General features: G+C 37.6%; 1 protein-coding gene and 1 long non-coding RNA gene across 2 annotated transcripts; both read left to right on the forward strand.

Annotated features, from left to right (window-relative positions):
* The first annotated feature begins 17869 nt into the window (after positions 1–17869).
* LOC137587288 (uncharacterized) lies at positions 17870–18658 on the forward strand. Its single transcript, XR_011033913.1, has 2 exons — positions 17870–17990; positions 18045–18658. It is a non-coding gene; the product is annotated as an uncharacterized lncRNA (long non-coding RNA).
* A 664-nt stretch (positions 18659–19322) lies between these two features.
* Positions 19323–20957, forward strand: LOC137584456 (neurofilament heavy polypeptide-like). The gene has a single exon (XM_068299855.1). It carries the CDS (start codon positions 19323–19325, stop codon positions 20955–20957), a length of 1635 nt encoding a protein of 544 aa, XP_068155956.1.
* Positions 20958–27346: the final 6389 nt, after the last annotated feature.

A 27346-nucleotide genomic window follows, 5' to 3' on the forward strand; every position in this document is an offset into this window, starting at 1 on the left:
GGCTTCAACAACACAACACTGTTATAAATATTCTGTTATACACCAAATGTAATACTAATAATAGGTATGTACATACATACATACATTTTTACCTTAGTAGGTATCCATAAAGTTGGCTCCACTTGGTCTTTAAGTGTTATAAGCAAACTGTTATCCACTTAAGACCACTGTTATACTGTTATACACTAACTGTAATACATAGGTATGTACAAACATCTTTACTTTGGTGAGTCTATAAATTGCATGCTTCACTTAGATTGTAAGTGTTATACACTATTAAACACTTTCTGTTACACATTAATTGATAAACATACAACATGAAATAATACTTATCCAATTCTGGTGTACTTTATGGCCAATGTCAACAGTTATACAACTGTTATACAACTGTTATACAACTGTTATACACAAACTGTTAAAGTTTTCCTTCGCACTTTCAGAGGCCAATCTGTTATACACACACACATACACACAACAGAACTGAAACAGAAAATTTTAAACTAGATTCTAGTATCAAAATCGAAAGACTATATATAGTTTGTGTGTGTGTGTGTGTGTTTGAGTGTGTGCATAAAAGTTTTTCAATTAAAATGAAATATTCAAACACTGAGGGAAAAACAAGTGAAGCCAAAATGCATAAATTAAATTCCATTCAACAATAATTTGCAAAATTACTTACCACAAAATGCTAAATGAATTTTCCGATTTGAGGCCGTGGCGCGTGGTCCAAACGAAGGTCGCGTATCCATTTGGCATAACAACGACTTTGAGGCGTCCCTCCGCCACCCCTCCCCTTAACTCTTCCTCTCTCTCTCCTTCTTCCCTTTGCCACCATGACAATTATGTGGATTTCTGCTACAGTCCATTTTGTTGTCATATTAATTAGTTGAATTTATGTCCGGGCAACTTGAAGCAATTTAATTTTAATAATTGAGTTAAATTAATAGTCAAAAACGCAAAAAAAAAAAGAAGAAATGAACTAATTAAATGACAATAAAATTGTGTGCTTTTGTGTGTGTGTGAGTGTGTGTGTGTGACCAGAATTAATGCAAATTGTATATGTGTTTTTTGTTTCATTTTTTGTTTGTTTGCTTTGCCTGATAAATGCAACAGTTTGTCAACTGATCGAATATGACATATGCATCAATGTGTTTGCCGAGAAATAACTTGTAAATATTTAATAAAATATTCAAATTGAAAATGGACTGCAAATTGACAAATGAGAAGCGAGTGGAAAGGGCAAAAGGCCCACTTTCATAATAAAATCGAATCATCAACAGAGAGAACTAAGTAGATATGTTTTTAGTCACTCCAAAAGTAGTTGGAAACGCTTTAAGTACTTAACGTTTGTAATGGTTTTTGAACCACTTGAAAAGAGTTAAACAGTTTCCAATGGTTACCATCCATGTAACGTTTAATGGTCAACTCCGTTGAGAAAATGAAGCATTTGAAATGTCAAGTGTTGAGTCCAGTTGACCTGTCTGTCTTTCTAATGAATAATTAAATCCGTTTCGTGGTAAGCTTTTGACCCCCTCTTCCATTCCGCCATTTCCTCTTAGCTCTTACCACGGCCACTTATCAGGGTAGTGCCAATTGTAGCCATGGTAACGAGAATACTTTATGCATTACGTCTCGAGATTCCTGCTTTTGAAGTACATGTTCCCCTTGAAATGAATGAACAGACATGACAGGATATCGAAGGCAGTCGACAATATTATTTAGTCTTTTGTTGCTGGAATGCAAATAAAAAATGCATTGCAAGTTTCTCAAGTTTCTAAAACAACTTTCATTTCATTCTGTCTTTATGGTTTAGTTGTGAATTCCAATACCATGCACCCACGATGGGGTGAAATGGTATACTTAAGTTGCCAAAATGTATGCAACAGGCAAAAGGAAGCTTTTCCGACACCATAAAGAATATATATTCCTGGCTGTCTGTCTGTCTGTATGAACACCTAGATCCCCGGGAATATAAAACGTAGAAGCACCAAAATTGGTTTGTAGACTCGTCTAGTTTGCGCAGTGATCAAGTTTGCTTCAAATTTCACTTGGTGCATGGTATACCCAAGTCGGCGAGACGACTCACTTCATTTAAATATGTGTCCACATCTATTTATATGCATATTTAAAGGTATTTTAAATATTTAACAAACATCAAGCTGGGAAAAATATTTATTGCCAAGTATTTGAAGCAAACGAAAGAACATTTTAAATTTCAATTGTAATTTTTTCTTTTCTTTTTATTTATTTTCGCTAGCTTTTTGTTGTTGTTTTTATTTTATTTCACATTTTTGAAACTATCAAAGGAAAAAGGATAACTAACAAGTGTGCAGGTATGTGTGTGTGTGTGTGTGTGTGTGTGTGTGTTACGTTTCAAAAGAAGAATCGCCCTTTTCAGCTCTTTCACTTGCTCCTTGCCCTTGTCTTCACTATCGAATCCAATTGGGACATACTCTGCCACATACGTACAATTGGGATCACTTTTTATTCCTTTTTTTTTTTTTTTGATTTGGTCAAAACTTGTACCGAATACCCTATACATTTCAACAAATTCAATCCATTGCAAACTTTTCTTTTACTTTTACTTCAGGACCTTTTCTCTGCGATATAGTTTATTGTGCTTGGTCAGGGCAAATTATATAAGTATATCGAAGTCAATATCGAAAAACTCATTCTTTTATATAGAATTTCAACTATTTACCATCAATTAAGTGTATATCAATATAGGTTTGAACTTGTTTTTGCTTTTAGATTTGAATGATGATGAACATTTTTTTTTTTTTTTTTTTTGTTTTGGTTTTTTATGCACCCCCCAAACTATATTCAAATTGGTTTGCCCTGGCACAAAAGATATGCAAACTCAAAGAAGTTCTCGTCTCCATTGAGCTCTTTTTACCAGCCAAAGAGCCAGAGAGAGAGCTCCTGGGAGGGCGATTCTGTTATTTTCATTTTTTTTGTTCCCTTGTCCGACACCTATATCATTTTGTTTTTTTTTTTTTTGCCCGTCTTTTGCTATGCAACTTACAAAGTAAGGCAATATGGAAAACTGGGAGGGGAGGGAAATAAGCGAAATCTGTCTACAACAGCGTAAGGAAAATCGTTTAATGGACGATTTCACATACATATGTATGTAGGTAGGTACGTAGGGGATTGCTGGTAGGTCAGTAAAAGTGACGATGATATAATGTTGGCAACATTAATTGCCAAAGGCAGGTGTAAAAAGGTGGAAAGGAAACGATAAAAAAGTAGAACGCAATGGAAATTGAAAACAAAATTGCTAACTAGCCATATTTGCCATAATATTCAATAAATTGTAACTCAGCCGGCCAACTCGGAATCTACTCCACTCCGTTATTGATACTTAAAGCCAGCAGGCAACGAACTAGCCAACTAGCCAACCAGCTAACCAGCCAACTGGGAGACCAAGTCCATGTCCATGTCCGAGTGGGAGTGAAGAGCTCGAGTTTGAAAGCTAAAAGTGGAAATGCTTGCAATTTATTGTTACTCGGACGCAGGACATCGACTTGGACTTGGACTTGGTGGATGGGCGGTGGCGGCAAAAAAAAAAAAAAACAGGGAAGAGAAACTACTTGCAGTTGTTGTAGTTGACTCTAATGTAGTTTGCCCAGGCAGTCATTGATTGCCAATTGATTGTCGAGTGGCAGCCGGAGGCGTGGTCATTTCGTGTGTTAGTCGAACGTAAGTTGAAAACTTAAAGACCATGGCCATTGTTGGGGCGTGGCATTGAAATTCTACCAATTTTAACAATTTCAACAATTTCAAAGTTAACTTACGACCAACAACTTGTATGCATGTACATACATACATATGTATGTAAATATATGCATATGTATGTATTCACGGCTATAACTTTGCATATTCGTAGAATTTACCACAGAGCAAAGGCTGCAAGGGAGTAAGGAGGGAACTCTGATAGGCGACAGACCGCATGGTTTATGCAGACGAGACCAGGCTAGCTAGAGCCCATCTCTTTTTGGGCTCCACCATCATCATCATCATCATGGTCGTCGTCGTCAGGTTCGTATTCTCACTCAAAGACCAGGAGCAGGCACCCATCAGGCATGGAGCCATAGGACTAAAGACGAATGGAATGGAATGGAACTGGAGGACCAGCCGTTTGGTTTAGTTGGTAGACAAAAGAGCACGCAACAAAAATAGGGGAAAAAAACTTTGTTGCAAAACACTTAACTGACACACACACACTCACACAAACATACGCCCAGTAGTTATGCCATGTTGTGTTGTCAGGAGACAAAGATTTCACTCTTCATCTTCATTTTGACATAAGAGGATCAGAGGATCATCAAAGATAAGATCTTGATGCTTATCCTTAGAATTGAATGCAATAGTTTCTCTAGTTTCTTTAGTTTCTCTTCCTTTAATAAGGGTTAAGGAAACATTTGTCGCCTGGATTTCGACTTTTGTATGTTAAATGCGCGCCGCCACAATTCTCACTGGATGTCTCTCTTTGTCTCCCTCTCCCTCGCTGTGTGTGTGTGTTGTGCATTGTCTGGTTAGTCCTTTCCGCATATATTTGAAATAAAGTTACGACAAGTTGCACTCAATTTTCAGCATTTACTGTCAGCGCACTGGCATGCCACAGTAGAAGGACCAAGGATGAGTAGAGTAGACTCGGTAGAGTACTAGGATAGAAGGCCATACGATACACACACACACACACACACACGTACATCTAAAGAGACACATATTCTGGTAACAAAAACTATGTCAGACCAAAATGGTGGACATATCCCATGTATGGTCTGGAGAAAAAAAAAAACAAAAGGCTATGTGAAAACGCATAAAACGCTTGAAATGAATACGTGTAACTATTGTGTTAGAGCTGCTACCGCTGATGATGTTCCTGCTGCTTCTCCTGCCACTGCTCCTGCTCATCTTATATTACTCCCGGTTCAGTTACAGCACAGTTTCCACTATTTTTGGCCCCTCCCTCCCCCTCTATGGGCATATCAGAGCTGCTCCAGCTATGCCGGCTGCTTCTTTCCTGCTTCATTCTCTTTGATTTGCAAACAATTTCAATTTCGTTCTCATTGCGGTTACCACCTATTCCTTTTATGTCCGTTCTCCTACTTTGTGACCATTTCAGTTTTCCTCTATTCCCGCAATTATGAGTTTTGATTCATTCCGTTGTCTCCAGAGATAAACAGAGACACAGGCATTGCGATGCAAGCACAAACAAACAAACAAAACCTCTAAAAACCTATGTCCCAGTACATAATACCATTTACTTGTCAATTTCTCGTTCCCTAAGCAGTTAGTTAAGATCAATTTTGTGGCCAAAGCAAAGTTTAGCCTTAGACAAAGCCTTCATAGGTCCCAAACAAAGATAAAAGGGAAGTGAGAACTTCATTTCTTTGTACCTCACAAAGGTTTTTTTTTATAATAAGACCAATTCCCATGTGACCCAAATTAGCTCGATCCTCTAGTTAATTTTGGATATCATCGATCAACATCAACAATTAAAACTTGCATCATTCTCACACACAGAAATCGTTTTTGTGTGATGAGCCTAGCTAATTATGCGGATCAAGCAACTATATATTGCATGTATGTATATGATGCTTAAAATCTATTTTCTCTTGATCCGCCCACTAAACATGGAAAATTTATTCTCTGTGGACCATAGATTCGATTTTCACAAATCCCATTCGAAATCAAAAAGTGTCACAACTCGAGCATAAAAATTACAATATGTAATAGCTCTCTCTTTCTCCTTGTCAACGAGTGTATTTAAATTTCAACAAATTAGCTCTGTAAATTAGTTGCCCATAAATCTGTTGGCCCATTCAACAACCCAAAAAACAAGAAAGAAAGAAGGCACATCAACAACCCAACGAAACGAGAATGTGTAAAAATAAAGTGAGCGTTTTTGAGGTCTCAAGCAATTCAGAAGTGTTTCAAGGCATCTGTCATTGGGAAAAGCATCGTTTACATCGTTTCCAACATCATCATTCTCGGCATGTTCCCTCTCATAATTAACAGGAATGGCGATAGACCAATAGACGATGGGACAAGTGGTTAAGTTGGCTGGGGGTTTCATTGGTTAGATAGTCTCCAACCTGGAACACGTATAGACTTCCTTCTCTCTCTCTCTCCCTGTCTCTCTCTAATGACAGACAGCACTTATGTAATGGACCTAAAGATGTTCACTCTGTTTTGGCTTATATTAAATGCGGTTTGTCGTTTGCCCAGCTCAGAGGTCAGAGTTTCAGTCTCAGTTTGGTCTCACGGAAGACCTGCTAAGTGCCATGTGGCTCAAATGTAAATTATGAAATTTACATTTCAGATTAGATAATGTCCTTCACTTCAAAACGATCCAATCATCCACACACATTCAAGAATATCCAAAGTAAATAAAAACCATTCAATTAACCGAACATTGTTGCACAAAGCTCACGACATTTTTCAATTGGTATTGAAATAAAATGCAATATGAATTTAAGTTCCACTTGATTGCACGTAACAATTCAATGTAATTAGAACTTTAATGACTGTGTAAAATTAGTGAAGAGGCGTGGCTAAGCTATAGCAAACAATTTAGAGCAAGTACAAACACACACACACACACACACTTGCTTATTGAGTAGGTTAAGCATGCATGCAACTGGCTAGTTTTGGTCACAGTTTCTTCCTACACAAATACACACACACACACACATACACACCCCTACATTTTAGCTAAATGCACTAGCTAGTTAAGCACGATTTTCCGAGTATATTAACTCTGTCCAAAGGCTTGCCCTACCTACAGGCCGCCTGCAAGAGTTATGGGTCAAAGATCAATTAAGGATCAACAAGGAAATGAAATAATTACATAAGTACTTCAATCGTTTTGACAACACAAGCAGCAAGCAGTTAACGATCAAGGATTAAGAAGACGATTCCAAATCATAGAAGAAGTAAGTTCTATCGTTAGAAGATCAACAAAGAAAGACTAGATAAGACTTTGTCGCAGGGCGATGAAACAGTTGGGGAAATACTACCAAAGTTTAGAACTTGGCCGCGTTTGATGAAAGTTGGAAACTGGTGAAAAGTCTCTTAAAATTTGTTTCTCTACAAACCAAATGAATGGCCCACTATTCGGTACAATAGTCCGACCTGTAGACCATCGTCATGGCAACATATAAATGTACTTATAAGCTGCTTTGCCAACGCAGAGCATATAAGTTTCACCAGAGACACAAAATAATATCCTTTTTTTTTGTTGTTTTTAGTATCAAAACGAGAGAGCGAGAGTGCGAAAAGAAGGAGAGAGAAAGAGTTGCGTGTGTCACGCGCTTGAGTCCTGCTGATGATGATGGCAACGAACAAAAAAGAAAAACCAAAAAAAACAATGAGAACAAAAAGAAAAAACCTCATAAAATAAATCACTCATACGACCCATATGCGAGCGGCAAGCTGCAAACTGAAATTGGAGTGGACTTTGTACCCAGTTTGCACAGTCCTGGTCCCTGGTCAGGGTTGGCTATATCCCATTTCAAATAGTTATAATTGGAGGCGCTGCATCTGGTTATCTCCGTGTGTGTGCGTGTTTGGGTGTGTGGCAATATCTTTAAAAATAATCAGTGTCAATCTCAGTCAAAAGGCAAGCAGCAGCATGAGTATTATCCCATGGCTCAACTTTCCATTTAACCTTTTCTCATTTTCTATATTCCATGATTCTATTTTTTTTTCTTACTCTTCTTTTGCCATGGCTTTGGTTTGCCGTTTGTCATGTTTCTCTAAGAAGATTTTTACTTGGCAATTCAATTGCACGAAAAAGTAGACAACGACCAGCGCCAACATCTTTGGGTTTTTCCTTTCTTTGCTTGACTTTTCATCGTTTGCTGCGTGGTGTGTGTGTGTGTGTGTGTGTGCCCTCTTCTCGGTGTTTGTATATTGTATATTCTTGTGCTTTTCCACTGTCGTGGTTTGATATTAATACTATAAGCACAAGTATTGAACATACTTTTTTTCACTTCCATTTCTTTTTTCTGTTTTTCTAAACGTGCCCATTGAATTGGAACTTTTCTTGGGTCTTTAGCTAAGGCGACAGCAACAGCAGTCAAAATGGTTGGCGCCAAGTTTTTTTTTTTTTTTTATATAAATTTTCCGCCTATTGAATTCAAGTTGCTGAGAAGTAATAGTAAACAGCGGCATCTGCGTCTGCTTTTTCTTGGTGTCATGGCTCAGAGAGGTAAGACATCGTCTTAGCCATCAGGAGAGAGGTTCTTAACTGCTGTAAGACTTAGGACAGTCCACTTGCCTTAACTCTCATAATGTTGTCATACAAATCTCCATTCAGAGATTGCTCTAAGCGGGGTATTAAAATGTTAAGAAATTTACTTATTTATGCTTTCAGGTGACACTTAAAGGTGGAACAGGCAATTGGGCATCCAAAAATAAGCTCAGTAAGTGATTTATAACTACTATTATCAATATTTAACATTGAATATTAACTAACTAGTAGAAGAGTCTGTTATCAGCAAGAAAATGGTTTAAAAACTCAATATAAGACTAGGTATATTGAAACGATCTAGCCAATCTATGATGGGAAAAGGCTGAAATACCCAGAGAAACAAACTGCCTCCCTTGGCTCCCTTCAAGTGTAGTTAAGCCTCTGTTTTTAATCCATCTTATTGTCGATGGCAACCGAGAAGAACAAACTATGGCAGCCAAACACTGACACCTAGGACATATTTCCCACATCTAGCCATTCAACTCATATGCATCTAGTTTGAATTGCATAGTTTTGAGTCTCAATCTAATGCAGTTTAGGCTTTTGTCATCATCATCATCATCATCATCATCATCAACATCATTATCATCATCATCATCATCGTCTTTGCCGTCGACGCCATTTTGTTAAACTGTTGAGTGACTTTCAACGATTTTTGGATTCATCGTCGTTGTCAGCCAGTTGACGGAAGCATCCTGACTGCCACAGCCTGCACAACTCAAGATAAAACCAGACTCATCTCTCTACCCACTCTCTCCCCTCTCTCTTGCCCTCTTTTGCGGCATCTACCTTTCCTTACCTGTGCACTCAAATTCACTGTGTCTCTCTCAGTCTCCAAAAAAAAAAAGAAGAACTTTGTTTGAGAAGCAATGGATAGAGAGAGAGAGAGATAGAAAGTGTGAGAGAGAAAGGAAGAAAGACTGTTGCTGATGCTGCTGCTGCTGCTGCTCCTGCTGGTGGTCCTGATCCTGGGGCATGGCGTTGCAAAAGTTAAGCAAATCGCATATTTTATTCATGTGTTCATTAGGCAGCTACAATGTGCGACCAAAAATGTTTAAAGGAAACGCCTGGCGAAGGAGTTGAAAAAGCAACAGAATGGGAATGGAAGTGGGAGTGGAAGTGAAAGAGTGAAGGAATTCGCACTGCATCCCATGTGTGTGTGTGTGTGTGTGTGTGTGTGTGTGTGTGTGTGAAGCTGTGCCATGCAATTCATGAAGCAGCAAAATGGGTCGACAAAAACTTCAAAAGGGAAATGGCAACAGCAACAGCAACAGCAAAAGCGGCAGCCGGCACCTGCTGTCGTCCCCCATCCTTAACGTCGTCCTGCCAATAGAAAGAAAAAAAGGCAACTGAAGTTGCAATACATGTATGTGTGTGTGTCTGTGTCTGTGAGTGTGTGTGTGTGTACAGGCGTGATAAAGCGACTATGTGAAACTGGGTTGATCATTGCCCAAACAACCTCAGCAGCTTTGGCCTTAAAGCTCCAACGGGCGGCCATAAATTTTTACTTCAATTATATTTCACTATAGACCAGTCTAACATACATACATACAAAACTCTCCTACACTCACACATACATATGTATGCATCAACAAAAAACAATAAGAAACAGGCAAAAAAAAAAAAAAAAAAAAACACATAACCTGCATAAATAAACTCTGTTCATTTAAATGCAAAGGCTGCTAAGCCGCAGAGTAAATGCAGCAAAAATGCTTCCCCTTCTCATTTATTAGACAGAGGTGCGGCAAAGGGGAAGGAGGGTGATGGGGGCAATATCTATGTCGTTCTTCTTGGGCTTCGTTTATTTTTTTTTGGTGTTGCTTTCACGTTCACAAAGCAAGCAAAACATTTTTGACGTGGTCAAACGCATTTCCATGACGTTGAGGTTAGCCAAATGCAAACAACATTTTCTTTTTTTTTTTTTTTTTTTTTGGGGGGGGTACGCGCTTTTTCTTTCTTTCTTTCCTCTTTTTTTTGGCAACTCGGAAGCACTCACCCTCATCCTGCTGGTGCCCCCATCGTCTGCAGCAACGTCAACCTTCTGGTGATGGTGTTGTGATAGTGGCATCAAAACAATTTTTGGTTTTTGATAAACATACAAATAGAAAACGTCTAACAATAAGTAGAAGCCCAAACAAAATGATAACCGAAGGACAATATACTCTTACTTTGTTACATTTACTGAAACTATTTGCAATCAGAATCATCTGATCTGAATATAGATTTAAGCTCTTCTTATTAAGTTAAAAGGAAATTTTAAGAACCATAAACTTAAAATGTCGTTAGCTTTTACTCTCTCTCATTCAGCTGTAATTCTCAACTAGTTGCAGCAAAATCTAATGATGGAACTTTTATTTGTAGTTGTTGTAACTGTTCAATGCTCTGTCTTAAGCCACTTAAGTCCACTTTAAACTTACTTTCGATGTTTTAAATAAGTGTGACTTTTAATGCATCTGTTAATGTCTGTTTTTTTTACAATTTGAATTGGATTTTCCACGAATATCCCCACATATAGAACATAACTAAGCCCACCAACCCATACACACATACGCACACACACTCACATGCTTGAGTCCTTCCAATTACACGCATATCTAATTACTGTCACTTTTCGTTTGTCAAATGAAGTGAAAACTCTGAACATTCTGCAAGATGTAACAATAAATCTATCGACAATGCTAATACCCTACATTTACATTCGTTTGAAGCATTTTGCTTTAATTTTACATATATTTAACATTAAAAATAATAATAGAATCTTCGAAAGATTATGAAATTATATTTTCTCTCTTTAAATTTTAGTCAAATGAATTGATTGGGTTTCGGACTATCTTATCTTAAATCTTATATGAACTATCTTATATTATCTTAAATTTAGTTTGCTTATGTTAAGTGTTATTCTTGTCCAGGGTATTCTTAAGAACAAAAATATTGTACAATTCGAATGACACATTCATTGACCAACAGAGTGTTATAATTTTCATTTTATGTATCGTGTCATTTATTTATTTATTGCTTGTTTTTGTTTTCTTTTATTTTTGTTTTTGTTTTTAACCCAAAATATATGTATGTATGTATGTATGTACGAATGAATCGCCGCAAAAATTGTTCATTGCATAAATTAAATGTTGCATTTTTGCATACATCAATGACCATTTAAATTGTACAAATTGATCAGAAGCGACATTAAATTTTGGTTCCTATTGTTGTTGTTGTTGTTGTTGTTGCTCGGTGCTGCTGACAAATGATGTGAAAATCAATTAAAATAAATTATCAGCCGCGGCACAAGAGAAAACCCAACTGCAAATTAAAAAAAAAAACAGTTATCCACAATTTAGCCAACAATTTGATTGATAAATTTGCATTCGATACGAAAAAAAAAAACTAAAAATCATAAAAATTGCAGAAAAGTCCATTGATATTGAGAATGAGAGAATCTGTTGAAAAGTTCTCTCTTATCATATGATTTTTCTCAATATTCTTGAATAATAATTTCTCGAAAGTAGTCTAGCAGATTGCAACACCTTTTTGAATTTCTGAAAATTGGAAACAAACTTCATTATTTATATAATTCAATCAACTGAATTTTCCATTGTTTCTTGTTATTGCTTTTTAAATTTCATATTTTTTTTGCTATATGTCGCACCGACAAATAGCAACAAATGTTGCCGAACAAAGAAGCGTTGGTCCCATCGCATTATTTATGCATATTGTACAGATTTGCATATGGCGAACGTTCAGAGGCAACGGTCGGCATGTGTTTAAGTGTGTGTGTGTGTGTCTGTTTGTGTGTGGGATAGGGGGGAGGCTCACTATGTTATTACTTGTGTTGTGCTCTGATGTCCTGCGTGTTTGTAGGTGTTAGTTCGGACGTTGTTTGGGGGGCGGGGCGGGGGCGGTAACAGGTGTGAGGAATGTGTTGTATTCATTAATAACCCATATTACAGTTTACTCCCTTTTTTTATACCCTTTACATAAATTGCAATACAATTTCATGCCATATGATATTAGCAACATTCAATATCAAGCCGAAGAAAGGTCGCTAGAAACATGCGAAGATAGAAGTTACTCCAAAAAAGCATTTGAGACTGGACAACTTTGTTTGTAGTCATCATGTCAAGAGCCAGCAACATGGATTAATGCCAGAATCTATGACTTATTGGCCATCTCTGGCATCACTGGCAACATGGATTGTTGGCTTACTAGCAACATTTACAGGGTATTCCCAAATGCAGCAATGGTAAGTAGAGGAAATTGAACGTACTTGCATCTGGTTGATATTTTCCCTCTTTTCTTTCTTTCTTCCTTTTTTTTTTTTTTTTTTTTGCATGTTTTTTTCTGCTCCACATTTGGCCATATCATTTGCCATGACCCAGTCCAGTCCTGCTCTCTGATTTTTAGTCATTGTCGGTCTCGGTGTTGGGTGTCGTGTGTTGGGTGTTGGGTGTTGGGTGTTGCTGGCCATTGTTAGAGCACAGGATTGGGTGTTGGGGTGTTCGGGGTGGGGTATTGTCGTCGCTTATCCGCGTGTCCATGCAATTTAATTATGCAGAACTCGCTGGGAAAAGCCTTTGAACCGCAGCTTTTGTCTGACTGCGCTAAGAAGGGACGATGACGACAACGTTAACGGGCTTGGATACTATATGGGACAATGGACGTATGGCGAAAAGCGATCATTTGATATGTACATGAACACGCAGGACATTTGGGAGCAGTTCGACGTGTTAATGTCTGTCACTGTGGTTTTTCGATATGGATATGGATACGAATGCGGATCAGCCTCAATTCCTTTTGCATTCCCTCTCAAAATATATGATATTTAAAAAATTCTGAAATTTCAACAAAATTTCTGAATTCTCGCTAGTGTCAACAATTTGTTGTTCAGTTTCGTACCAATGTGCCCACCTGTTGGCATTGACTACGATGGACAATGTTTGGCCATTGGCCGATTGTTGTTGCTATTAGCATATTTTGCTGCTCGTGTTTAGCATGTTATGGGATATGTCATGTCCGCGTTTATGTAGAATTTTCCTTTTTTTTTTAGTTTTGTTGGTCCCCTGTTGCCTTCAAGATGGGCGTGTCGATATGACCCGGCTTCCATTACCGACCACCGGGAATTTTTGGGTTAGAACTTTGAGAGCGTGTGCTGTGGCCTGGCCCCTTTCACTTTTGCCATTAATTGGTTATGGTACTAGGAAAAGCATTTATCGCATATTTTACAGTTCTCGAGTGCAATGAACTCGTTCGATTATTTTTGCAATCGCCCTCTGCTGGATTTAATTTGATTGAAGAAGGATGGACTCCATCTCTCGTTTCTGTTTCGTTGAACACATAAATTAGCTGGCAAAACAGGTGAACGCGTGCGACTTTTGCCTGCCCTTGCCGGAAGGCCTTAGATAAGAATCTTACAAGGCAGTTTTCATTTCGGGAAATGCTTAAATTATGTTTGTAACAACGACGATGAGACTCTCTCCCACACACACACACACACACACAAACCTGTCCATTGCGATTGCATTGTAAGCCCTTGGATTTACCATGGGAAAATGTGAAATGGCCCCACAAAACACACACACACCCAGCGAGAAGGGGGGGGCGGCAGGTGTTTGACTGGCAAATAAAGTGCCTGTAATTTACATAGTTCAACGATTCGTTAAATATATGTGGAATCAGCCAACAATTCCACCTACTATGCAAACTTTAGTCTAAACGGCTTCCACAAATATTGGATATTGAACGCTCTAAACAAAGATTGAGATTGCCCGACCGTTCAAATTGTTTTCCCTCAGTTTAGTTTACGTTTAAACTGAATCTAAGTTGACAAAAATTTAAGCCAATTTACATAGGGTAGATAGAAAAAATGAACTTTGGTAATGTATCGTATTCGTTCATTCTAGAATGAATGACTTTGTCACTTCGAAGAATGAATTTCTGGAATAGTCTCTTCTCAATCTTCTCGAGGCAATTCTTCACCAATTTTGAAGTTTTAAAAGTTGTAATTACTTAAATTTGATAGGTTTATTTCATGCTATAGTTAAGTGAAATAAAATGGTAAAGCTTTTCTTTTGACTTTTTGACCTTTGGTTCTGACATGAGAACTTCAAAGAGTTGAGGAAGATCAAGTTAAGCATAATCCTTGTTACTTTCCATTAGTTTGTGATAATCAAGAACCAAAGTGAGCCAAAATAACAATTGGTTTGAGATTGAGGAGATGGTGTTCGAAAGGTGCCTAATGAATCTTAAGGAGTAAGGGAATGAAAACTTTAACATAAATATAATGTTTGGATAATAATCTTTGTTGATGTTGTTGCAAAACGTGTACGCATAAATATTTAAATGCCAAAAAGTCACGTCTTGAATGATTGCTTAACTGTGTGTGTGTGTGTGAGTGAAAAGAATTTTAGGCAAATGGAGGGGGTAAATGGGGGAAGGGGGTGTTCGTTTAGCTATTTTAAGAACTTTTTCAACTAGGTGCAGCTGCTGCCAGAGAGTGAGCTAATTATTATGAAGGATAATTACTTAAACACACACACACACACACACACACACACATACATAGACACATATACATCTATGAGTGAGTATGAGTGTTGTTGCTGTTAATTTTCATATTAAATCCGTTAAAATGTGCAAATACCCAACAGGCACTTCAAGACGAACCAGAAACACAGTGAAAGAATAACCCCATCGTACATACATATATGTATCTACATATGAGGTACAAGGAGACTTCAACATTCCAGAAGCCATCAGAAGCCACCAGAAGTCAGAAGAACGTGCTCCCTTAAATGGGAATACATATATACATATAGTGTGTGTGTGTGTGTGTTTATATATGTATGTAATACAACTTATATAGTGTAAGTGAAGTTATCAAAAGGTACTAACATCTCACACCTGCATACACACACACACACACACATACATACACTTACCATCCAACCAACAAATGGAATTACATTATGCATATTACTTTCACCTACTTTCACAAAATTCGCTGTAAAAATTACGAAATGTAATACGATTTTGTATATACTACACACACACACACCTACACAATGGCGGAGTTATGAAGTTATGATTTATGACTTGGTTGCCATGCCAAGGTAAAAAAAGAAGCTCTTTATATATGTACAAAGACTTGTCACACACACAAAAACCACCGCCCCAAGCTATCCTTTAATGGGAATAAGCCACATCATTAATGACACAATGATAATGTGCCAAATCATCATAATCTTCATTATCATCTTTAACATCAACAGAATGCGCAAAATAAAGCATTAAATGGCGTTTTCTTTATATCAATATGCAGCCACACTAATGCTCAGTGTGACCCAAAACAAAAACAACACTTGACAATTTCTAGCTTTTTGCTTATCACAAAACTAATTACTAATCTCTCGATTTCTCTCAAGTCAAAGAATAAAATCTCAATAGTTTCCAAAAACTAATAAGAAGTTCTTCTCCCAATTATTATCCTTGAGAAAACATTTTTTATGCATGAAAATTAAAATATTTATAATTAACCTTAACCTAAGTGGTTAATGAAATGCAATGGGAAAACTGTGTCAATGTTTGGTAAATATAAACACTCTCCGTCTCCATTTTCAGATCTATCTTTATCTCCAGCCCCATCTTCAGCCACATCTCCAGGGCCATCTCCAGCTCTGTCTTCAACTCCATCTCTAACTCTTGCTCCATCTTCAACCCCATCCCTTCCCATCCCATCTCATCTTCAGCTCCATGAAAGAGTCTTGCAACTTTGATAATAGCTGTTAACTGGCACGTGTTTTTGCGCTACTTCCTAGCACTATGTTCCAGCATTTAAGTACTATGTAAGACGCTATGTTAGCCAAGCAACTATGTATGTTTGCATGTGCCACACATCCTTACTCACACACACATACAGACATTTGGCCACAAATTAGTGGCGCATTGGGATTTCAACTGTATATAATGATGTGAACATGTCTGTGCCCATGTGAGTGGCTTTGTTTTATGTAAGGCTTTTGGCTTCATCTCTGGCCTGTCATATTCCAAAAACTACAAACTGCCAAAAAGGACAACAAGAACTGCTAATATATGCACAAGGTACATACTATGCTTGTGGTTCCAATGCTTGAATAAGAGCATTAGCTAACTAAACTTGAAACTTGGCACAACTTGGATTCAATATAATTTGATTTAAATCGGTTTGGAATTGATTTGTGAACGGGATTGTCTATGAAAACTTTCTTTAAACTTTCGTTTGTCGATACATTTCGATTGTATCTCTTTCTCTCGCTCTCGCTCTCGCTCTGAGTGTGTCAATGTGTGTGTGTGAGTGTATATCAGACAGCTGTCATTGGTGTAATTTTTAATTGCATATCAGCAATTTATAAATATTTACATACAACTACCTCTTTACCTTCGCCCCCTCCTCCTACACTCAATTAACCACCACATGATGGTTGTGCATACAGCAGAGACACGCACAGGTTTATGCCATTTCTCCTTCTCCTCATTCTCTGTCCAAATAAATCAATAAATGTCAAAAGCAATCAAAGCCCATAAAATGTATATATGTGTGTGTGTGTGTGTGTGCATGTTGAGGTTGTGCTTGTGTTTGGCAATGGAATGTGTGTGCAAAAGGAGCTGTGGCAGTGTCATAATGATGACCACTTTAGGCCAAAACCAATTCGTTTATTTTTCATCTATCAACAAATTGTTTCAAAGAGCATAACACTTTTATTACAAAACAATAAAAAACACCCCACACAATAATTCTTAATATATTTGACAAACAAAAAATATATTCTCAACTTGCCTAACTTTAATATATTCTGTGAGTTTAGTTAGAGTATCTGCTAATCGTCTATTTCGCCACTTCCTTTTTTATTGGTGGGATGAAACTCGAAATCAATTTTCATTTCGCTTTATTTGTTTTTATGCAATTTTTTTGTTTTTGCTTCAAAATTTATTGTTTGTAATGAGCTTTAGTGAATGATTCGCTTCCCTTTGAGCCCCCAACTGAATGGTATTGAATACACCTACAAAGAGGAACAAACCGATGTCAGATCCACCAGTGAGCAGTGTCATCAACAGGCTAACTGTCTGATTCTCAGAGGGTTTTTCTTTTGTCTGTTTTGGTCTGTCTCTCTGTCCTTACTGTTTCCTGTTGTCAAACCAATTGACCAAGTGGGATTAGTGGATGACTTGAAGGTCAAAAAAACTAGGATAGTTAACTTTAACATACATATTTTTAATGTTTCAAATGTAAATTAGTTTCTTTGACATTTTGATATTTATAATCAAAGAAAAAACTAGTGATTTCTCCTTTGCCTGTTAATAGATTTATTAACCTGAAGGATAGCTAATGGCTAACAAAATAAATGACAAATGAAAATTGAATTTGAAGATGTCTCAAGTGTGGAGAATGGATGACCAACATTCCCTAGGACTGTTTAGAAGAAGGTAAAAAGAAAGCCAAGAAAAAGGCGTCTTCATGGTCTTCATGGTTCGTTCTTAAATTGGCTCGTTCATGATTGAGTGTGCGACTTCTTGGCCAAAGAGATAAAACTTCTCATATTTGACAAAACGAAAAGAAAAAAAACAACATCACAATATCTGAGACTTTGATGACAAGTCAAGGTGTTGTTTAGCCTGGTTAGATTATTCACTTTGTATCAAACATTCGGTCTTACATGAATTACAATTGTAATTTCTTATACATATAATACATTTTTCAGTAAGTATTTCCAAATAGAATCCTTGCAAAAACTAAACACTTTTCTCCTTTTAGTTTTGAAGAGGCAAAATGCCATCGCCTGCCACCAACTACACCTATAGACCGACAGAACTCATTAATATTGGTCGCCATGTGGCCAATACCTTGAACGATCCTTGGGGCCGTTTAGCAATGCTATCGTCAGAACATCATCTTATTGAGCGTTTGCAGAGTAATGGCATCTACAGGGCTAATTGGGAGGAACCCTTCTTGGCTTCAAGGACAGCTTTTGAAAATATCACTAACTACAATCCGGAAGGACGACAACAATATCACGAACATGTTGTTCAACACCAACAACAGCAAGAGCAACAGCCACAAGTGCAGATGCAGTATCCGCAGGACGTAATGGATCGCGAGGAAATGGACTATGATGCTGACGATGGCAGAGAATTTGATTTTCATAACTCGATCTAGAATCTTATATCTTTATCCACATTGTTTTCGTTAAGTTTTTTGTTTATTTTCGTAGGTTTTTTTTTCTTCTCTTTTTGCAAATTCATGATATTGCAAATCGAAATTGTATATTATTTAAATCTTGGAAATTTTATAGTGTAGCTAAAGCATGTGCTCATTTATAATGGAAAAATACATATACCATGCTGACACTGAAACAAAAATTTTAATAAGACATTTGTGAAATTATTTGAAATATAAAAAAAATGCCTAAATGGAACTTCTCATTCGACAATATTGGGGTCCTGACCTTGCTTTAGGGGTAAGAGGGAGATCTAATATAAGATAGCAAGGGATTTCCCTTTAAAGGGAGTTTTTTTGAAATGTATAAAGAGATTATAATCTGATGATCGGTAATAACAATTACCAAGCTATGAGCACTAACAGGCCGAAATTGTAAATATTGGCTAATAAGAAACATAAGAAGAAATTCAAGTTGATGACAAATTCATGTTTTGACCATACAGCAGTCGATGTGATTACCTACAGTTCTTTTTGGAATCTTTCTATAATCTAGTTGGCGTCGTATTAACTTTATTTCACTTCACTTCATTGATTCGATAGATTTAACAAATCAAAGTAGCCAGGTTTTCGATTCACAATAGTTGTCAATTTCTACGAGTTAGAAATGGGAAGCCTATAGCTCACAAACATTCCAACTGGCATACAAGTCAGACGTCTTAGTTTCTATATTTATATACATAAAATATACATAAGACAACTGTTTACATTCGGGAAAATTATCCTGTTTCTTTCGAAAATTATATCGCAAAGAAAAAGTCGTGTTTTTTCTTTCGTGTTTTGGCCTTAAAATCGTTAACAACACTCACATACAACATGTCCAACGCTGCAGGTCATCGGAAGCAGATTTCGCGTATCATTTATAGCAAGATGGCCAGAAACAGCGACGACGGTACATCCCAGTACCGTTGGAAGTCACCCGGAGATGCAAAAGACAATCGACAGAGTATGAATTGGCGTGCTAGACCTGGTTGTGGTGCATCGGATGCTGCCAATGGATCAACTTCCAACATGTTGCCACAACGTAAACGTGGTAAGGATGCTGCCAATAGAGAAGGATCAGGATCAACTCCCAGTAAGTTACCCTCGTTCCCATATCAACGTCAACGTGGTAAGGATGCTGCCATTGAAGAAAAGTCAGGATCAACTTGCAACATGTCAAAATGGATGCCACGCGAATATAAACGTGGTGAGTATGCTGCCATTGAAGAAAAGTCAGGATCAACTTCCAACATGTCAAAATGGATGCCACGCGAATATAAACGTGGTGAGGATGCTGCCATTGAAGAAAAGTCAGGATCAACTTACAACATGTCAAAATGGATGCCACGCGAATATAAACGTAGTGAGGATGCTGCCATTGAAGAAAAGGCAGGATCAACTTCCAACATGTCAAAATGGATGCCACGCGAATATAAACGTGGTGAGGATGCTGCCATTGAAGAAAAGTCAGGATCAACTTACAACATGTCAAAATGGATGCCACGCGAATATAAACGTAGTGAGGATGCTGCCATTGAAGAAAAGGCAGGATCAACTTCCAACATGTCAAAATGGATGCCACGCGAATATAAACGTGGTGAGGATGCTGCCATTGAAGAAAAGTCAGGATCAACTTGCAACATGTCAAAATGGATGCCACGCGAATATAAACGTGGTGAGTATGCTGCCATTGAAGAAAAGTCAGGATCAACTTCCAACATGTCAAAATGGATGCCACGCGAATATAAACGTGGTGAGGATGCTGCCATTGAAGAAAAGTCAGGATCAACTTCCAACATGTCAAAATGGATGCCACGCGAATATAAACGTGGTGAGGATGCTGCCATTGAAGAAAAGTCAGGATCAACTTCCAACATGTCAAAATGGATGCCACGCGAATATAAACGTGGTGAGGATGCTGCCGATGAGGACGGATTGGGATCAACACCCAGTGAGTCGAAATGGTTTCCTTATCAAAGTGGCAAGGGAACAAATCGCCCTTTTGATTCCATGCCAGGATGCCAGACTGCTGGTGCCGCTGCTTCGGGCGATTCTTGTGGCGCCAAACCAGTGTCCAATTGGCGTGCCCAATGCAAAATGGCTGTTGATGTTGTTGGATCCTCACCACCAAGCCCAAAGAAAAACCAATTACCCTATTATGCGTATAAAAAGAAAGCCCCCATTGAAATCAGCAATTGGCGCCTTCGTCCAGCTATTGACGAATCCGCATCGAAGAAGGAATCACAACCCAAGACTGAGCCGAAAACCAAGAAATTTGATAAGAATTCGAGAAAAAATGTCGCCAAACAGTTTGACAAATCCACCAAGTCAAACAAGAGCGCTCCTGGAAATGATGACAAATGGGAGAAGTGCGATAAAGGAGCAGCCAAGAAAGTTACGTTGTTGGTTTGGAGTTCCGACGAGGATTGCCGCAGAAACCGATTTGAATTGCTAGAAACCTCCGATTAGATGGAACTTCTGGTGGGTTGTTTCGGGTGACTGAACGTTGTTGCAAAATTCTGGCAGTTTTCTTGGATAATGGTTAAAAAATTTTGCACTATTTAGATAGTCTTTCAACGTGATTTATATGCGATCAATCCCCGGAAGCAACTTTGTATATTCTTAACTACGTGTTCAAAATATTTGCGTATGTTTGAGATCTTTAATGGTTTATTGAAAAAATATTTAGTTTGGCCTAATCCGTCACTGTGATTAATAAATGGCGTAGTGGATTTGTTAATCCTTTTCGTTCCTGCAAAAGTATCTAACGTAATTTGATCTGAATTATTTATTTCAATGCTAAAGGATAAAGGGGCTGAAAACTTGGCACTTTATTGAGGTTACAGAAAGGTGAAGGGGCGGGCGAGTTAGCCGGGATGGGAGGGCAAAAATGGTGTTGTGGCAATTTCCAAGCAGTTAAAATAATTGCAACAAATTTTCAAGTTTCCTTATTATCTTGTGTTTCTACGGCTGCCGCTGCCAGACATAATCTGCAACACAACAACGCAAACTTGGTGAGCTGAGCATGGGGTGAGGGGGCGTTGTGGGGTAGGGATGAGGAGCATGGCAAGAAACTGGAAGGATATGGTCATAGTCTATGGGGTGGTGGTTGGGTAGACCACATAAATGTTTTAAGCTGTTGTGAATTATGGTAATGAATGTCAGCACAAACTTCCGGCCAGGCGCAAGGTTTGCCCATCCTGTTGGTGGCTCTTTCCCTCTTGGTCCTCTCTCTCTCTCTCTCTCTCCATCGCTTGAATGCTTTGTTTTCGTGTCGCGTCTTTTGTTCCCTCTGTTGCTGTCCCTAGCTCTGGGTAGGAAATGCAACGTTTTAACTGCATGCGAAACATAATTGACAAACGGTTACAATGACACCGTGGTAGCCACCGCCACCGCCACCGCCGCCGCCTCAATTGCCAAACGGAATGGTGGTGCGATGAGCCGCCTGGTGTTCTCCTTTTCTATGGGCTCTCCTTTCTGGTCTGGTCTGACTGATTTATGGCTGGCGACGCGCATCGCCATTTTTACCTGTCCATAACAAATTGGACACCAGTTGATAGAAGCGACGGTCACTTGTCGCATTGCAGAAGCACCAATGCCGTCAGCACCTTGACTCCCCTCACCGAAACACCCTTTGCCAAACTCTTGCCAAAATTCCAAGACAATGCCAATATTTGTTTTTTCAACTTTCAGTGGCCATAGTTGGCTTACAATGGCTACAAATGGCATGATAATTGAATGGCTTTGAGTGATTTTCTTCGATTCAAAACTAATTGTTATTAATGAAATAATTCAATATAAATGCAAAGAACTGAAAAAGCATTAACAATCAAGGTTTGAAGGTATCCATCACTGATCGACTTTACATATAGATTTATATAATCAGTTATAGATGTTAGATAAAGGTAATGAATAAGGGTACATACTCTCAAATTTCAGGCTCCAGAGCCTTGGCCTCTTACCCCTTATATACTATGCTCGTAAGTGACATTCCTCCATACAAATTTCATATTCTTTATATAAATCTTACTTTGGGGCTTAATCTTTTCACTTTCTTGTCAAGAAGAATGGATTTGAAGACCTATCTAGGTCCTTTTAAAGACGTTTAGCTTTAACATATTAATATAGATAACTTGTATTCTTGTTAAAGGCCATAACTATCATTAGCTTAAAACTGTGGCATATTTGACAGATATGGCCATTGTCATTAGCCATTAGAGCGTCAGATTAACACTGCTTACCACAACATGGCATGCCATAAACAATATGATTTATCATACTAACTCTATTTCCGTATGGCCAAAAGGCCAAAAGGACAAAAGGACTTTTGATTAAATAAGCTGACAATATGTGTGTATGGTGTTGCATAGAGAATAGCATTTGGTGGAAACGCCAATTGCATTTTCACGATGCGCTTCATTTGACTGAAATTCAAATTCGATTGCAAACAGTAGAAGTAGGTAGTAGCTAAGGGGGAGAAACGAGAAGCGTACAGAAGAGAAACTTGCTGTCCATGGACTCTTGTCCGTGTCCACATGGCAACAAATGCCAATAACACAAAGTCCTGGCTTATGTCTGTCAAAATGGCATGACTATGTAGCATGTGTGTGAGTGTGTGTGTGAGAGGGTGAGGGTGAGGGTGAAGAGGATGCGACTGCCGGGATATTGTCATGCATCTGATTTTCATGGCTGGCAATAAAAACTTTGAACAAAAGCAAATCACGGATGGCAAAAACGACGAGCTGCCGACAAGTGGGATGAGCATCAGCATGAGCATGAGGATGAGAATGATGAAATTGGCCACCAAATTGTCTATACGTACCAAACCAGAGAAGACACTTGTTGCTGTCAGAGCTAAAAGCAAGAAAGAAACTAAAATTTAAACGGAATGGGTTGGTGGGATTTTTGCAATCGCAAATCAATTTGACAGCTGTCGTTTTTCCATTTGTCTAGTTTGTATGCCACTACTCGTAGTTGTTTGCTTTGTTTTGTCAAGTGATAAGACCATAGGGCAAACGAAATGTATCCGTCAGACATTAATAATCTGATTTGACATTCTAATTAGTAAGGTTTTGGTAAAATCAAAACAACTAATCACAAGGTGATAAGAAAATTTATCTGGTTTTTGCTCACACTTGTCAAGTAAATGTTTTCTTTAGTCTTTAAGTGTTGGAAAATGCGAAAAATAGTGCTGAGAATGTCTTCTGAAGCTAGATTTGTAAAAGAAGTGTTGGCAAAGGTTTGCTAAATCAATGCCTAATTCGATCTTTCTTTAAGTAATGCAAATAGAAGCCTAGTTAATAATTGGTCAAGATGGACAGAAATCAGACAATCTAATTACACTCCAAAGCCATGCTTTCTCCTACTGCATTCGCTACTACCCACATCAGTGAGAAAAAACACAAGTTCTAAATGAAATTATCAACTTAATTGAGTTAACATTTTTGATGCATTCTGTCATGTAAATGGCGCTAGAACAAGCCCTTTTAAGCCCTAGGTACGTGCCCCTTATATTGAGAAGCACTTAACTATAAACGGAAGTTCACATTATACATACATAGTTTATGGTAGCCGTAAACATACATATGTACATATGTACATTTGTACATTTTTATTCATAATGCATTTTATAGACCCTTTTTATGAACATTTCCTATGGGTTAATTACTCGTTTTCCGACTAATGAATACATAAGCATTCACTATACATTCTTGATCAAAACAAAAAGAGTTTAAAGAGTTTACCACCTGCTTTTCATTGGAATTTTCTACTGCTGTTGTTGTTGTTTTTGATTTTTGTACACTATATGGCAATCAATCATTGGCAAATACGACTGTATTGAAATGCTTATATGTACTATGTACATATGTATGTATGTATGTATGTGTGTACATATGCAAAACAAACTCGCATATTGCAATGTCTGTTCTGCAAAAAACATCAGCACATCAATTCTCGCATCATTCATTCGACGGTTCATTGGTATTGGAAAATATTCTTATTTTTGATTTTCATTCTGGGTAATTTCCTCTGTCTAGTTTGACTTTTCCATGCTATATGTGATATGTTAAGCTGCTGTACATTTCAAAATCAATTTGCCTGCTGAGTTATATGCAACTGGTTAAGCAACTGTCCATGTGGAAATCTCCACATCCTATTCACATCTATCTGCGTTTAAGCAAAGTCAGTCACAAGCATCTATCTATCTATGTATGTATGCTGGGGGAGGGGTGGTTAGATCTACATACATACATACACACTAGTTTATATATGTGTAATTAAGAAGAGAGTTAATAAAAAATATAAAGAGGATAAAAAACTAGAGAAAACATAGTTTCAACATCAATTGGTTGTTTATGTGGCAGCTTGAAGATGCAAACTCTAATTTCAACACATTATTCTAATCAATTAAACCCCCCATTAATTTAAATCAAATGTAGTTTATTATACCAAATGCTTGCTGGTGATATTTGATTCTAGTACAAACTGTTAAACTATTTATACATACTATTATAGTATGGCTTTTAAGTGTGTTAGTGGGTGGAAATGAGAGTTGAAAAACTTTTTCTAATATTAATTTCAAATATTTCGGATTAAAATATTTAATTTAAATATTTTATGATTAGAAAAATTCCTGATGCTTTTCCTTCCCAAATATCCATGAAATTTATCATAAAGGGGTATATTGAAGTTTAATAAATATTAAAGTTAAATAAATGTAAACTCAAATAAAAGAAAATTTGAAAAAAAAGTGATTGATGATTGTGGCACAAGGTTTTAATGTTTTTTTTTTTTTTCAAGTGATCAAGAAATAAATTAAAAATAACAGTTATTAGAACAGGGTAATCGATTAGTCGAGATATGAACTAAATTTGTTTAGACGGAATTTTTATTGTGTTGCAAAAATTGTGAAAGGTGAAACTGCCAAAAGGTAGGCAACAATTTTTGTTCCTTTTATCGTTGTATTCTAGTTATTTGCACAAAAGCGAAACTTTTCCATGTATTTTTGATTTCCACGCACATACACACACACACATAAACACACACATTCACACAGACAGACAAAAAGAGCCTGACCGCCGCCTTTGCCAACTTGTTGCACGCCAGCAGCAAACAGGAACAGCAACAACAACAACAACAACGATGAAAACAAAAACCAACTCAAAACAATTGTGCCACATGCGTGGGCCGTGTGCGCCATGGGTGGTTGTGGGCGGTTCCGGGTGGTTAGCCGAACATCAGTTGCTTCGCCATCTTTGAGATAAAACTCAAATTGTTAACGCTCGTGTGAGTGTATTAGTATTATGTGCGTAAACCCAAAAAAACATTTCTGGTCCTTGAAGGAAGGCACTTTGATCTTATCCGTTAACCAGAGATGGCATATCCTTTATCTATGAAGAGCATTCTTCTACAATTTGGATAGATTCGAGAAGCAATATCCTTATTGTAATTAGGATACCAGGAATGGAGGGAATTTCATTACCCATGAACGATAATTAGCATCTCAAACTAATAAAATATTGAAATCCAAGACCAATTCTTAAAACTTTATAAAATGTTGCTCATTGTCAATAATATTTTCCATTTTCAAAATGAACCAAGTGAAAGAAATATTGATGGTATGTTGCAAGCGACAGATCTAGGACTGTGAAATGGGGGGAAACTGTGTTCCTAAAAGTATGCAATAGGCTGGAAGAGTATACATAAATGATTTCATATAAACGATGTTTGTTTTAAGGACTTTTTTTGTATCTACAGAACATTACAAGTTTTAATAAGCAATAAGAAAGCGAATTTTCCTTCCCCCATCCTTTCTTCTAGATCCGCCTATGGAAGGGTATACAACTGTCGGTGAATTGACAAGGTTTTCGTATGTATGTATGTATGCATGTGTATGTAGTCATATAACAATTTTTGTCTTTTACTTCTGTGTGCAATTGTTGTGTTGTTAATTAACTGAAATCGCATTAATAAAGTTACTTTTAAAATGCACATACACACATATGTACATATACATACATACGTATACAAAATACATATACAAATACATATGTGATGGGTGTGTGTGTGTGTGTGTGGTACTTTTGCTGCGTGTGGAGCCAGTTGCTGCCGCAGAGCATAAAAAAAGTTTTAATTGGCAGGCGACGAAGTTGACCTGACCTCTGGCGACGGCCGCGGAACATTCACATACACACACACACACACACACACCACACACACAGATACATGCATGCGACTGAACAACAATTTTTAAGTGCATTTTGAAATGCACGATGCAGTTCTTTTTTTTTTTTTTTTTCTATACCGCCCTCCTCCCGCACCATCCATAACACAATTCGCCTGCTCGCTACAGGATGCACAAGTTGCAAATACAATTACATTACATTATACATTACATTTGGCCCAAAACAAAAATTAAAAAACTTTAATAGCAAAAATGTGTTGATAATACGTACGTATGTATGTATGTATGTATGTAGGTATGTACACTTCCATTTTTGGCTTGTTTGTTGATATTATTTTGTTAATATACACTTTAACAATTATAGTCGTCACCGTCACCGTCATCGTCATCAGCATCATCATACCAATCGTCATCTATTACCCTGCATTGGTTATTTATTTATTTTCCTTGCTCTTATTACATGCATTTTCCATTACCAAAAAAACAAAAATACGGGAAAAATATCAGGCAAGATACTTTTTCAAATTAACAGTCATCTGACTCGAGTCTCAACTCCAACTCATCTCAAATTGGGCACTCACTCGATTTCGCTCGCTCACTCAAAGCTGCACTGCAATAGGTGGCAGCACTGTGGCAACACTTGAGTGAGTTATGTTCACACAGCTCTGGCAAA

Source organism: Drosophila tropicalis, unplaced genomic scaffold (assembly GCF_018151085.1).
Source record: "Drosophila tropicalis isolate 14030-0801.00 unplaced genomic scaffold, ASM1815108v1 contig_158, whole genome shotgun sequence".
Taxonomy (NCBI): domain Eukaryota; kingdom Metazoa; phylum Arthropoda; class Insecta; order Diptera; family Drosophilidae; genus Drosophila; species Drosophila tropicalis.